Raw genomic sequence first — 15,781 nt, forward strand, 5'->3', positions numbered from 1 at the left:
GTCAAAATATCCACATGTGCATATTATCAAGGTAGAGATTGTAAACAGTCCTTTGAAGCCAAAAAGTGAGACTCCCCGTTGGTTGGTGGTTCTGTTGTTGTTGTTGTTGTTTTGTTCCTGAGGTTCTTGTTGTTGTTTTTTTCATAACTGCTGGGTTTTTTTTTTTTCCCCTCAGTGACGCTGCCACCAATCAGAGCTCAGAGAACCGCGGAGGGGACGAGTGGGGAGAAGAAGAGACGACAGAACAGCAGTTTGACCCAAAAAAATAATAAAAATAAAAAATCCCATTCTTCCAAACATCAGAACAGAGGAGGGGAGGATCTGAGATGGGCATGAGCCGATCATCGGTAACGTATCGTGGAGCGATCAGGACTCGGTGCTGCGTCGATTTGGTTCTGCACGACTTTTCTGTTTGGTAATCCGTCGGAGCATTGATCCGTTCTTGCCGTGAACAACCCTGGGTCTTTTTAAAACAATCAATTCATTATTGGTAATATTCGTAATACACAGAAGATAGAAAACATTGCAGCTCACACCACAATTTGGAAACAAAAATGTTACATCAAAACAGAAAAGAAGCCCGTCCCCGCCCCAGAAACAGAACAAACCCTCAGCCCGGTCACAATGCAACAGCTTTAGACAAAATCGAGTTAGAGGAGCTTTTTCCTTGGACATAATCCCGACCCTTATAGCAGATCTAAAACCACAAACACATCATAACAGCATGCTAGTGAAGAACCACATTCTCCTGTTCATGCTCAAAGATAAACCCAATCCCGGTACCGTCCCCTTTAGTTTTAATTTTTTTTTTTGCGCTTCTTCCGTCACACTTCTGTCAGCACATCTTAAAAACGATCGGCGAATATTCACACACAACGGAAACATGATTACAGCGAGGATTTCATCGGAGAATACTGTTGGATGGTGTCTTCTGAGCGAGCAGCAGAGCGCTCCTGGCAGTTAGGAGACGGCCTCCGACTGAAAACAAGAGCCCGTCAGTCTACATATTCATCAGGCCATTTTCATTCTTCTGAATCACTCACGCTGCTACCTGATCTCCTCTGAGGTAACAGGGTTCATTGATTCAGGTGGGTCAAGATGGCTGCAGCCCAGAGAGGAAAACTAAAAACAAAAAGAGAGACTGTACACAGAGCGGCCAGCAGGGGGCGAGCTCTGTGAAGGTTAGTGTAACTCCTCTGCTCTGGAGACTTGTGCTACTCTGAGTTACAATCAGAAACCGCCGCCGCCACCGACAAACACAAAGACGGACAAAACTACACGCGTCCGTCTCTAACCGAGGACACAGCCGCTCCGAAGCCCTCAGACACAGAACCGGCTCGTGAAACTCAAGCTGGAGTTCGGGTCAGACCGTTGCAAGGCTCAGCTTTACTGCCACGTTTAAAGCACTGCATATTAAGGAAGTTCAAGCACTGACTGCATAGGGTTTTTCTTGTTTGTTTAAATACAGTACACTGGATGTGACGAGCAGCCGCGGGCTCAGCTAGCTGTTTCTCAACGCGTCCAGGCCACGAGTAGCACGTGCTTGTACGATGAAGGCTTGAAGGCTGCGTGGCAGTCGGTGGAGGACGTTTGTGGGTTCTGATCTACATTCCATTCTTTAGTTCAGCTTTTGGATCTCACCTTTCTCACTCACACCCCAGACAAATCTGACAGGTGCTGCTATAAATAAGCTGGCGCTCGCTCCATCAGGAGGGCGCTGTTCGCACAGTTTGCCCACCTGAGAGTTGGAGGTGGGAACACTTTGAAGCCTGAATATCTCCCTCTGCCACCTTTTTCTTTGTCTGGCTGGTTCGGGTTTGCTTTGACCGCTCGGTCCCGCTAGTCGTTCCGATCGGGGATGTCGGGGGAGTGAGGGAAGGCACAAGGGAGTGTGAACGGCTTTTTTTCGAAGAGGATAACTTTCCTGTTTGGAGCAGCGCAAGCCGTGGGGCTTAAAAGGTCAGAGGTGAAGCACGGCAGGGCTTCCAACAGCCTGCTAACTGGAGGTCACACACACGGCTCAGAGGTGGAAATGACTCAGCTTTTTCAAACGCACACACTATGCCAATTCTCCTAAATTAGCTTCCTCTGCAAACGCTCTCCACTTGATCTGAGCTGTGATGGTACCTTCCTGCCTGCTGAACTGCCTTGGTGGGTAGAAACGGGTCTGTCTAGGAGACTCGTTGTCTGTAATCAGTTCAGACGAGGAAGTCAAACCATGACCTCACGTTATCCTGCCGTGTGTGCATCATGTGTGTAACCTCTACTCAGACAACAAATGGAAAAAAAAAAAAAGAGAAAACAAACAAAAAGCAACTCTGTAGGTTTCTTTTCATCAATGCATCAGGTTTTAGTGTGCATACTGTGACTGCACATTTGAGAGGAGGTGGTCAGGGAGGCCCGTGCGAAGTGAGGATGGAGGATTAAAGTTCAGTCCGTGACAGAAGAGGGAGTCGTGTGTGTGTGTGTGTGTGTGTGTGTGTGAGGGGGAGGAGTGGGAACGAGAACTGGTCGGGGTGGTGGGAGGTGATGGGTGACGTCGCAGCGAGGCGAGGTCAGGAGTCCTCGGTGCCTGAGTCATCCTCGTCATAGCAACAGTCTTCGTTGTCGTCCTCGTCGTCGTCCTCCAGCTCCTCGTCGTCGTAGTAGTCGTCGTATAAGAGGTTGGAGCCGTCGTCTGTGGGCGGGACCTGGGTGCGGACGCAGTACTCGTCCAGCGTGATGGGAACCTTGACGCCGTCCCGCTCTGCGTCAGCTTTGGTAGCCAGAACCTGCTTCCTGGGAGGCGAGAAAAGAAAAGAAAAGTTAGACGAGGCCTAAAGGAGCTTCGGCGCCGGTTTCTCTGCCGCGCTGTGGGCCGTTTCCTCTCGGTACCTGATAATTTCGATGTACTCTCTGTCCTTGCCCTTGCTGTCCCTCCATTTGCGGTACATGACGGATGCGTCCACGTTGGCCGGCGAGAACGTGTTGGGCTCGTTGAGCAGAGAGATCACGCTGAGCAGGATGGTCCTGAGAGAGACACGAAGGAAAGCAGGGGGAGAGATTAAAATAGAGGAAAGCAATACAGGACGAGGAGCAAAGATGGAGGTAAGATGAGACAGGAGACATTGCAGCACAAAGAGGTGAACAGAGATGGAAAGAAAAGGAGGAGAGACACGTAGACAAAAGGAGACGAGGAGGTGGAGGGAGGTGAAGGTGAACTCATGAGCGTTCATTTGTCAACGTCTGATTTCAGCTCTTAACTCTGAAGGCTGCTCATTACAGATACGACCAAACAGTAATGCCGCTCATTATTTATATTTGGGGGAATTTAAGGTGCAATATGTGAGATTTGGAGCAGAAATATGACATTAATATACCAGCAAATGACTGTCTGCTGTGTAAAGATACAGTGGAGTGATAGTGTGTGTTGTGATCCGAGTTTGTCTGATCTGTGTTTGGGCCGTCGGTCCTGATGCACATGCCTGTTAGTGCATGTTAGAGTCCCTCCTCACATTTATAAAAAGGCTGAGTGACCTCCCACACCACACTGGAAAAGCAAAAGTGCAGTCCAGGTCCAGCCGGTGCCGTAAAAACCCAAAGAGTTTAAAAACGAAGCATTTCTATTCATGTAATTTATGTGTTTCATGTCAGTGCAGTGAGACACTCTTGTGCTGTCTGAGGTGCTCTGCTTCTACCTTCTTCTTTGCTGCGCTCATGTTTGTTAGACGTGAGAACAGCAAAGGAGAGACGTGTGAAGAAAAGACAATAGTCTCGTTCGAGATGAGTCAGACCTGCACAGATTGAAGCTGGTGCTGGTTGGACATCAGCCCAACTTGATGCCGACTTGCTCTGACGTCACGCTAACGTATGCGACGATAAAATCATGAGATGAGGCGGCTGCAGCGTTTGGAGTCGGTCCATTTTAACTGCTGACTTTTAACTCCGCCTCAGGTTCTTGTCCACTCTACAGATAAGGTCCAGTTCATCTCGAACGAGTTTAATGTTTCTCAAGTTGACAGAAACTCGCTCCGGCCGCTCAGCGTGTTTCAGAGCGGTAGCGTGGGATAATAGTTGTAGCTGGATCATTGTTTATTGCCTCTTGTGTACACAATCTCTCTGGTTGTAAATAAAAGGGAAGCTGTGGCCAGTGTGTTCGCTTGTCTCGGCTTGAGGTGCTGGCGCTGTACTGGTTCTGAATGCTGCTGCAAAGAGAGCTTCTGCCTTGGACTGACTGAGGGCCAGGTATAAATGAAAGAGTTTGGGTGGCATCAAGCTTTTCCAGCCACTGTCCTCTTGTGAAAATACGAAGCTGCTTTTTATTTTATTGCTGTTTATTATGAGCTTGAGGGCTGCTGAGCTTCTCTCACTGAGGACACACTCGTACTCAGGTTCTGTGTAAGCTGAGGACAGAAAGCAGGAACACTGGAGGGACTGAATAATTCAATTTGTGTCAAGCAAATATCTAAAATAAAAGAGCATGAATTATACATCGTGTTTGGATGTTTGCAGCATTTAAGCTGCAACAAGTTGGTCGGCAGCTGAGAAAAAAAAAAACAAAAACAAAGCCCCAAACAGTTGTCTTGTTTTGGTGCTATGTGATCCGCCAACCGGCTCTCTCAACAGTTCTTCTCTTCCCCTGAGCCAAAACGTGGGACTGTTTTTGTTTTTTGTGATAATCGGCTCCGGGGCTACAAAGGGCCCATTATCGTGGACACACTTATATTCAGCTATCGCAGTTTGTGTATGAGCGCAATGCATAAAGGAGAAAGCTGCAGAGAGGGAGGGAAAGAATGGGAAGGCTGCAGGGGTCGGACACATGAATGTACAGTATGTCAAAGGGAAGGTCGACCGTCACGCCACCACCAGATGGATGCAGACAAACTCTCCTGACAGGCAGCAAAACGCATCAGTCTGAGAACTTACTGCTAGAGCAGCACGACTTTAATCTAACGAGGGAAGATGAGGTTTGAAAAACTGCTGCATGAGTGTCTAGTAAAGCTCTTTCCAGTAGTTTATAGGAAATTGACACAAACTGCATAAAAGCTTGGACATTACGTTGAGCCATTTGTCTGCAGACTGATGCAGAAACAAAATGAGAAAAATGTGGAGAGCAGCAAGATGTGGTCACGTTAAAGTGCGATCAGCCACAAATATAAGTGAACAAAGCTTCAAGGTGCAGAGAGACGACAAAATAATCACCAGTCTGCAGTTTGACTAAAGCATTAACGAGCATTTCGGGGGGATTGTGAGTTGGATTGTTAAAATGAATTAGCTTTTTTTAGCGTGTGCTGCTCCAACAGCCCCGGTGTGTACCTGACGTTCTGCGTGGGGTTCCACCTCTCTGAAGGCAGCTCGCCGCTCTGTGGGTCGTCCACCGGTGGGTGCAGGATAGAAATACATACGTCCCCGTTCTGGTGGCGAGAGAGAACGCAGGAACATGTTCACGATCATATTATCATCATCAGGCAGCGTTAAATCACTCCCTGGTTGTTGATTTAACCCTTAAAATCCCATCTTTGTGCACAAGAATGGCTTCGATGCAACTCTCCAGCATTGCTCCTTCTAGAATGTGCAGATCTATGAATGTATGATTCTACCCTAATGCTGTAAAACTACTCTACATTGCACAACAGCAAAGTCTACAAGTTGTGTAATTCAGCCACACATGTTTGAACCAAACCACGAGGCTCTTCCCTGATTGGTTCTTTAGGTTTGTTGCGTATGAAACCCTGGCTGTCTGGATCATTTCTTTGAGACTGTCATCATTAAGCTGCAGATTTAAGGCGGAAAAGCTCAGCCACGGCATGTTTTGCTCATGAGGTGTCTTCTAGCATTTAAAAAACACGACATGCATAATATAAGTCAAAAGAGAATCATCTTGATGTAAAATAAATAAATGAAAATCAAAAGCTTCTATCTGAAATCACTTCTTAAGGAGCTAACGTCTCTCCTGCACATCCCCACTAAAAAACACATGCATAGTGTCACAGTGGTCAGGGTTACCTCGTAGATGTTGGGGTGCCACATTTTGGTGAGGAAGCGGAAAGCAGGTGGAGAGTACGGGTAGTCGACGGGAAACTTGATCCGAGCCTGAGGGCGAGAAAAGATGCACATTAGCAACGTGGCAGGCGGTTTGTTTGCCTTTCTTCTTTGCCAACAGACAAGTCACGACGACTTCACTGCCAACTATTACTGTTCAGGACCATTTCCATCAAACGGACCAGCACAGACAGGACGGTCCCTACAGCCACAGGTAGAGCTACTCCTGGTGTTTAGTGGATCCACACATCATACGGCTAAAACCCCTCTGCAGAAGAAACACACACAAGCTTGTGCTTGTACCACCATCTTTAAGGGCCTGCGTTGACACAATGCATTCCCTGCTAGTTCTTACTTAGCCAGCCGAGCTAAGCCTCATTATCATTCTGCTATAGGGGATAAAAATGCCCCGGCATGTTGGGATTTCTTCAAAACAACCACAGTGTTATTGGGTGGAGCTCAGCCAAAGACGTGGCTTCGGTATTCCCTAAAATAGTGACGCGGGAATTGTTTTGGTGGGACATTTGCACGCAGGGAGGTGAGAACAAAAAACACGACACTAGCAGGGCTGCTGCACATCCAAGTCCTCTGAAATGTTAGCGGTCGGCTGCTAGCCAGGAAGTTGTTGCATCCTGTAGCAAAGTGGATTTAAAACAGTAACAAGCAGATGGCATAAGTCTGCAAATCAGGCAACAAGTTTTATAATTTACAACACCATCACATCAGTTAAAATACTAAATTACTTTGATTAATCTCCTCGATTAAGAACTGTGTGAGGTCTCAGCCTTAATATGTCAAGTCCAGTAGCATCTTATATCATTTTTGTAGGGTTTCATCCCTAATATGTAAATTATTCAGGTATAATCACACCTTAAACGACACTACAGAGTCTTAACGGTAGTGTTCAGTCCTGTTGAGTTACTGTTGTGGCACTAATCAGCCATTTTTTACTGGAAGGAACTTTGGTGTAGCTGCTGTTGTAGATGTACTTTATGAAAAACATTAGCCTGGCTTTACTATCTCATCTTGGTCATGTTGTTGGTGTCTTATTTGTCTAATGTTCTAATTATTTGTATAGTTTGAAGTCGTTTTATTGTAAAGCGCTTTGTATTGTTGCTTCCAAAAGGTACTTTACAAATAAAAGGTATTATTATTAGAACCTAGACACTTATCCTGAGTAACTGCACAAGTCCAACATTTGCTCGAACCCAAACCCAAACCTAATCCTAACGCTGCTCTCTGCAGGCGTGTCATAAATGAGGACCAGTCAAAAAGCTCCAACACTCAAGAAAAGAAAGTGGCTCTTTCTGAAAGCTTTCCTCAACAGACTTGTCTTTGCAGCCCTGGTGTCAACAAGCAGCTGCTGAATGAAGATCTCTACAACCGTGAAGCTGATCGGCCTCAATAGTTATTGAAGGAAACCTATAAATAGTCTGTGGAGGAACTGCAAACCCTACTGAGGTGGCTGAGCACGGGGGAGCTAATGACAGTGTAATGTAATATGGTGTGGAGGAAGGGAGGGATGGAGGCTCGCAGTGCATTCAGCTGCAGAGTGTGTGGAGCTTAGCGAGACACCGGCGGCCGGTGGGGGGTGGTGGTGCTGGTGCTGGTGCTGGTATAAAGACATTGTGTTTGTCCTCTCCAGCTGTCACTGCAACCCAAGACAATCCACTGCTCACACCCGTGTTCTGCTATTATATGCCCCTCATGCAGAAACCCCACCCACAGACTGTGTAGCCCAGTGTGTGGACGCCCCCTCCTCCCGGTCCACACGGCGGGCTGAGGTGGTGGCGGCGGCGCTGGGTGGGGGCAGCACACACCGACCGGACCGATTACACACACGCACATCACTCACAGCGGGAAGCCTTCTGCTGATCCCTCCCATGTCATATACATACACACTCGCATGCATCTGCTGATTCGGCACGGTCAGCTGGTGCTCGGCGAGCGGGGGGCGGGGGTGGGATCGGCTGCACGGGAGCAGGAGAGGGGGATTTCACTGGGAATAAAGGGGGCTGGGCTCTATTTAATATTAATATAAAGCTTTTAGCCCTCTTTGACCGTATTGCATAACTTAAAGCGAGCGTATGCAGCCAAAACATCCATCACCGCTCGGAGCAGCGCCAGCTCAGAGTCACAACCTGCACATGAGGCTCTGCTGTCCGACGGCGGGCGGCGCTACGCCTTGACCCGCAGCGTATCAACTGATCCTGGTTCATCGCATAAAACCAGACAGGAGCGGAAACACGGACGCGATCCTGAGAGAACAGAGGGGAAAAAATCCCTGAGTTTGACTGGGCCTGCCAGGAAGCTGGCGGCCCGTCAGAGTGCAGGGTTCAGGCCAACAGTGTACACATTACAGGCTGGCAGCGGCGCAGCACATAGCAGCCAGCCGGGGGCAGGCGGGGGAGGAAGGCCACGCAGCCACTGCCTGCTTTTTCTTCCAAAACAATATAAGCAGCGAGATTATATCTATCGGCTGGCTGCGAACACGGAGAAGGAAATCTTAGCTTGTATACTTCCAGCTCCGAGTGCGTCTGCATCACGTCCACAGACAGTCACACGTCTGCTTTCAGTGACCACACAGTCGAGCTCCACAAATGAGCAGCTGCACTAGAAAAAAATCCAGAAAAAACTGTGAAAATGGGCCAGAAAAAAAGCCTAAAAAACACCAAAACAGTCCAATACTGTTGAAAGAAATTATAACTGCAAATATCTTTTAATCATTATATTTTTTAGCAGATTGAATCAGACTAAAGTGTGTACAGATATTTAATTTGGAACATTACTGTAAATTAATACTTTGCTCTTTGATTTTTAATAAATATTATCTTTATTTAACAAAACCCAGAAAATCTGTAAAATAACTAAATTAAAATTAAAAATCTTATTTACAGTTTTAGTTCTGAATATATAGTTTTTTTTAAAGTAGGTATTTAGGTAATATTTGCAAAACTAAGATTTTTTTTCTAGCTGATTTAAATAGTAAAACAGTGTTATGGTCACACATTGTAAAAAAATAAAAATAAAAAAACATTTTTGATTCAGACATTGTAAACAGTTTTTGCAAAAAGTCAACATGTAATTTTTAAAAAACAAATTTTGTGATTTTACTAGATATTATCAGTAATTAAACAAAACAGAGAAAAATCTATAAAATAATAATTTGATTTAGCAATTTTCAATCCTAAATACAGCTTGTTTTCTTTAAATAACGGCAAATATCAGTAAAATAATGTGCTTTGCTGCTTTACTTGTAAAAAATGTGAAAAAATACTTTCTGTGGTCAAACATTGATTGAATGAATGAATAACTATTTGCAAAAATATAGATTTTTCATTCATTTATCAGTTTCTGCCAGCTATTTAGGGATAATATGTAAATAAATAGTTTTTTTTTTTAAATAAACATAAAATAATTTTTCATAAAATTACAGTTAAAAACTTGATGACTATTTTTTTAACAGTGTACAGAATGAGCCAGTGAGGACGTTTTAAATAAACCACAGGACGTCTCATTAATAGCTTTACTCTCAGAAAACTATTTTAAAAAGTGTGAAAATGCTCCATAAAAGAAGAAGAAGGCTTTTAGCTGAATGTAAACGTACGGCAGCACTTTCAGGAGGTAAGTTCGTCTCATTGGTCTGATTTCTCCAACAAACAAAATGTGTGGATGAAAAATTCTGTAACGAGCTTCCCAAAGCTGGAAATCTGAGTTTTTTTAATCCTCAGCATGTCATGGATTAAAAAAAAAAAAAAAAGACTAATGGCAAAAATTCCAGAGCACCATCAGATGTTATCCCACTAACAGTTTGTTCAACCAGTTTGATCCAAATCTATTCATGACTTCCTGAGATATTGTGCAAACCAGCAGAAGATCAGATAGAAGACAACCAAACAACCTGGCTCAGGAAAAAAAATAAAACTGCCAAAACTCTGTCATGAAGCGGACACATCTTTAAATCTGCGCATATCTGAATAAAACCTGATCCCATGTCTCCGCCTTCAGCCTGTTGCTGGGAGGCCTGAGCATCAATAGCCTCATTCATCACCAGTCTGGATGCGAGCAAACAGTAAAGCGGGGAGGTGATATAAGGATAAGCATTGATCTCTGGAAGAAGGCAGGGGTGTAATTTCACAATGCAGCTCACCGGGAGCCTCCAAACAGCCCTCCTGTAGCAACACTACTCCCCGTTTTAGCAGAAAGATTCAGAATTAGGAGGAGGATTGAAGCTCTCGACCTGCCCGGCTGACGGCTGAGTGAGGAAGGAGGGAGGGAAGTGGGAGAGGATGGATAGACGGCGGGCTAAAGAAGTGTGATGGAGCTGGCCTAAACACAGGCAGGCTGCTGGGTTGGCTCATTTGCTCTGCAGCACCGAGCAGCTTGTCTCCCATCTCGTCAGCGCCGAGCAGACAGGAGAGAAGAAACACGAGGGAGGAGGAAGAGGAGCGAGGAAGGGCGATGCAGTGGGGGTCTCAGAGGGCCAGCTTCAGCCTTCTCTTATAAGGTACACATTTGAATAGATCTGATGTCCTTAAAACATTCTCACATATTTACAGCTGACTCTTGGCGTCCAGCAGCTCTGACAGAACCTGCACGTCACGGAGCCTCAGAGGGTTTCTTGCAACATGCTGCTGCTGGTTTGCATGTCATGCCTCATAATTGGATTGAGCTCAGAGTTAACAGCATCTGCGGTCAAAAGGTGATTCACTCTCAACATCTCATCTGAGCAGCAGACATGAAGGGCGGCCAATTTCCTGCCAAGCACGCAAAAAAAAAAAAAAAAAACAGACTTATGAAAGACTACTCTTGTTACCGAGAACACAGAACGTGAAACCACGTTCCTCTTTCTATGAAGATCTTTCTCGGATTGTGACCTAAAAAGCTGCCTTGAAGAGAGGACGGGACTGAGAGAGAGAGCGCGCCCACCCTGTGGAAAACGACAGCGAGGCGAAGTAAACCAGGTCAATGCAAAGACCCTGAACAGAACAAATCATTCTGTTCTCCCCGTGCACCTCTCGGCGTCTCTGCAGACCTTATCCTCACATACGCTGCTGCAGCCAGCCCGACACTCGCCCTGGATGACGGGAGAAAGGTCCTTGTACAGAGCAAACTCCACCGCCTGCAGCACACACTCAGCCAGCAGCCCCAGAGATGATGGTGTTATTACCCAGCAGGCCCCCGCCTCATTATCTCAGCTCTCCAGCCACCAGGAGGACACGGAGGAGAGAGGAAAGGATCAAAAACTGCTTTGTCTCAAACTGATTCTGGGTGATTTTACCACATGGAGATTTCAAAAAGCCCACAGAGGTATGATTACCACTGTGGCGGCCCAAACAGCCGGGCTGTTCAGGGGACGGTTCTAAGCGTCTGCCGGGGCCTCAGGCTCACCTCTGCTCACAGCAGGCTCTGCTTTCAAAGGGGGACCACTGCAGGAAGCAGGACTCTGCCTGTTCCTGATCTGGCTGCTTCACTGTTCCCTCTTTTTCCTTCGCCCTGCTCTTGTTTCTCAGTGACACAGCCAGAGGGGGAAACATGACTCCGGCAGCTCAGCCAGGCCCGGCCCAGCGCAGCCAAGCCCTCTGCAGCCGGGCCGGTCCTCCTGCCTGAGCCCTCCCCTCCGCTGCTACTGCAACATGGAGCAGCACAAATTCTGTAGCATACACCCGAGAAGGAGGGAAGGCAGGCGCAGAGACCGAGGCAGCTGCTCGCCGGCACCGGGTGCCTGTCAACTGATTGTCAAAAGCTAAAAAAGACACGCCGGCTCGAGCCGAACCCAAAGGGCAGCACCCTGCTTTCATATCAGCGCCGAGAGACGAGGTCTGTCAGTGGAGAAAGCCACTTGGCTGATATGGAAGGTATTTCCTTTCACGGTACGAGCGGCGGAGGCTCCATTTACATTATAATTTCATGCAACGCAGATGACACATCCATCCAGAGAACTTCCAGCTCCTTCCACCAAAGTGCAGCTCTGTGTCACGACACCTTCAGCACGTCACCTCTCTGTGACCCGCAAAGAGACGAGCTCAGAACCGTGGACGTGTGGTGCCGAGTGTATGAGACAGAACAGAGCAGAAAGAGGTTCAAACTGGCCAAACGTGAGCCGACAAGTCTCTGAGGAAGCAGCGTCACAGATCCCAGGTGGAGTTCACGGACCTGCACAGGGCTTTATGAGCGTCCAGGTTGTGTTTTGAACCCAACTAGCTCATCAGGGTGGAGAAGTCAGAACCACAATCCACAACGTTGCAGCATAATACTATAAAAAGCAATAACACACACTGATCATCAGCACTGAGAAATTAACTGTTCAGCAACAACCACACGGAGGGTTTAGCTCCAGCACAAGTAAAAATGTTTACAGAGATCTGTGATTAAATTAAATCTGATATAATAAAGAGCAAAACTAAGCCAGAGCCTGAAACCTACAAACGGAGGAACATCTCTGTTCTGTGTGCCATGTAAGGTAAAGCTCACTGGTTGAACATGGACGCTGCTGGAACTCCTCGGAAAGTCCAGTCATTATTTTTGGCTTATCGAGGAATTACTTTATCTGAACCGGGGTTAGAACAACAGTCCTGGACGACGTTATCATGAGCAAAGAAAGAGCCGTGACTCACTGCTGTTCTTCCATTTAGACGATTTAATTCAGATGATTTTATGACGTATTTTGGGACAGAAACGCAAAGATTGCAGATTCATCAAGAGCCTGAATGGAGATGCAAACAAACAGCTCCGCGGCTAACAAATCTGTGAGAACACGTGACAACCAAACAATAACGAGGAGCTGTGACTCCTATCAGTTTGTCAGAAATCACGCTGAATACTGGCTGTTGTGTGGTTTTAACTGGAGTGTGATTTCATAGAAACACTTGGATCCAATTCCTGGTGGACAAAAGAATGCAGCAGCGTGATGCTAGGCTACTGTCCCTCCATGTTGACCATTTAACTCAGATCATTTTGGGATGTATTTGGTGGCAAACCTGCAACATGAAAAGATGGCAAAATTCAAATCCCAAGCAAACAGCTCCGCAACAAATAGATCTGTGAGAATCTGTAAAAATCAAACAGTATTTGCAACGAGGGGCTGAGCTTCTGATTAATGTTTCAGTTGCTGCTGTTGTTGTTGTGTGGGTTTAACTGGAGTGTGATGTTATTTCATGAACACTTGGATCTGATTCCCCGTGAACAGAGACAGAACTGTGATCCACGACGGTTCCTCCTTTGTCATCACTTCACTGAGCGAGTTTTGTGACGGACAGATCAGGAGACGCCACATTCCTGAAAAGCTGAATGAAAACTTAAAGCAAACAGCTCCTCCACAAACAAATCTGTGAGAACATGTAGAAATCAAACAGTGATTGTAAGACGGGACAAACGAACGTGAGGAGAAAGAAAGAGTCGCTAGAGAGAGGATCAAGCAGCAGAAACTGTGCAGCTGCATGAAGGATATTTCAAAAAGTCCACATTAGAAAAGGTTTTCACATTTAAGGCTCAGATTAGCGACGTGGAGGACTAAACAGAGTCGACGTGTCACGCAAACTGAACGTGTTCGATACCAACACACAGAGTAGGGACGTCAAAGACTGACCGTTAATCAACCAGCTGCTGTTATTATTTTAACAAATCAAAAAAATATGAACCGATGAAGCACAACATGGACACGCATGTTACAAAGATCATCTGCAGTACCCGGTTGTTCCACCAGGTGGAGCCTCTTACAGTTTAACACAGTAGCGACCTGAGGGGGCGTCACTCGGACTATCTGCGGTTTTATTTTGGTCTGCAGGGAGCACTGCGTGACTTTAGGAAGCAACGGGGAACCGTGACCAAGTCCTCTGTGGCGGTTAATGTCTGCTGACAACCAGGACATCGTAGCTACAGCCCACTGGTTTACGTAACCAAACCATAACAGCAGCTCATATCACATGTCTGTTGTTAAAAATATCTGTATGGTATGTGAAATGATGTTCACTGCACTCAGTGCATGTAATCGATTATTGATTGATGAGGCTGCCAACTAACAGCAAAGGAAACTGTTGAAAATGTGCATCCCTCATACAAACCAAGCCGCTGGTTAAACACTCCTCATCGTCTGTAGCATCCAGCTAGCTGCAGCTAACTATGACTGTCTTTGTTGATTAATGTGTTGCCTGTTTTCTAAAATAATCGACAGAAAAATAGTGAAAAATGTGGGTCAGCGTTTCCCAAAGCCAAAGCTAACGTCTGCTAACGTCTTGTTCTGTCCACAACCTACAGACATCCAGTTTACAGTCACAGAGGCGGAAAGAAACCAGAAGAATTTGGACTTTTTCCTCTTAGAAAATTACTCAAATCAATTATCAGAACAGTCAGCGATTAATTTAACAGCTGACAACTCATCAATTAATCATCGCGGCTCTAGATCCATCTCAGCTGCTCAGGTTCATACGTGTCCCGAGACCACAGCCGGCTGTGGGACGAACTGGGCCTCAGCCAGCAGTCATCAGACACTCGGCCTGCAGGGATGCTTCACATGACGGAGCAGAAGACACACACGAGCCACTGAATGAATCTCAGCGTGTGAAACCTGCAGGTCAGCCATCAGTTTGTTCAGACCAGGTGCTGTGTGCAGCTGTGCAGCGTGGACCCATCCAGTCCTGTCTGAGTGACACTTCGGTATGTGTCGGCCCACTGTGGCCCGTCGTCATGGAGCGACTCGTTTAGAACAACACCCATGTGAAACAAATACCTGACTCAGCCAGGTTTGGCGTGACGTCAGCACCTGGCCCGGTTCAGACGAGCAGGCAGCTGCGGCGTGTCACGACTGATTGTTTGTTTGGGCAACGTGGTCGAAACGAGGTGCTGCTTTCTATTTTTTTTCTTTTTTTTCTCGTTAGAATATGGCAAACTGGTTGGATGGAAACCGAGCCCAGAACAATGAGTCACAGCCATGCGGTGGATTTCACAGCCAGGCTGTGCATTCCTGGCCCGACAAAGGAATCCTGTACACAGCAACCACACAGACGCGCTCAACACCGTCTACGGCAGCCCGGCTGGGGCCCGCTGCTGCGTTCACGGGCTTGAAACAGACCAGAGCGAAAATCAATGAGCTTCTCAAGAACTGGAATGACAAAGTTCTCTGGAGCTGGAGGGAGGATACGAGTTTAACGTGATCCAAGACGTCACAGCGGTTACACACAACAATAACCTGACTTGTCATTTTGAGCCCAAGACAACAAGCCGTCATTAAAACACCACGAAGAATCTGATTCTGTTATTGCTTCCGATTTGGATCAATCTGAGTCAATTCAGAAAGAATGCAGGAAAAATGCTGATAAACTGTTTTCAAATGTTCAGCAATGTCCCAAAACCTGAGTCGGATGAAACATTTTGGCTGAATTTTGAGAATTTCGTCACACATGAGAAAAAATAAACATCCTCTTCACTCGGACGCCACATTTAAGGTTCAATATTTCCACAGATTTAATCCCTGAGCCATTAAACCTGCTGAGGACACAGAAAAGTGTTTCCAGAAAACCCAAAAAGAGGTAAATGGCTCCAGCAGAGGCCTTTTTCTTTTTTCCAACTATTGGCCCTTAAAAATGAAAAAGTGCAAAACTTTGAAACAAAGGTGGTACTGATGCACCAGAACGTTCCTGTAAGTGTAAATACACGGATGTATGAATGTATGATGATGAGCAGTATTACCTCAGAGTCATCATCAGTACCACCACTTAGTTTTCTATTTCAGTCTTCCTTTAGCTCACTTATCTTTATTTTA

At 46.3% G+C, this 15,781-nt stretch overlaps 1 protein-coding gene across 1 annotated transcript in view; it reads right to left on the bottom strand.

Annotated features, from left to right (window-relative positions):
- Nucleotides 1-167: 167 nt before the first annotated feature.
- The window catches only part of LOC103368917 (ubiquitin-conjugating enzyme E2 R2-like), a 25,942-nt gene continuing 10,328 nt past the window's right edge, over nucleotides 168-15,781 (bottom strand). The window contains exons 2-5 of the mRNA XM_008297454.1: nucleotides 5,986-6,072; nucleotides 5,296-5,393; nucleotides 2,875-3,009; nucleotides 168-2,778 (exon numbers count right to left, since the gene is read on the bottom strand). Of these exons, the coding sequence (XP_008295676.1) occupies nucleotides 2,556-2,778; nucleotides 2,875-3,009; nucleotides 5,296-5,393; nucleotides 5,986-6,072 (543 nt within the window). The 3' untranslated portion in view covers nucleotides 168-2,555. The remainder of the gene's footprint in view (nucleotides 2,779-2,874; nucleotides 3,010-5,295; nucleotides 5,394-5,985; nucleotides 6,073-15,781) is intronic.

The sequence above is a fragment of the Stegastes partitus genome, unplaced genomic scaffold, assembly GCF_000690725.1.
Source record: "Stegastes partitus isolate 25-593 unplaced genomic scaffold, Stegastes_partitus-1.0.2 Scaffold1222, whole genome shotgun sequence".
Lineage (NCBI taxonomy): Eukaryota > Metazoa > Chordata > Actinopteri > Pomacentridae > Stegastes > Stegastes partitus.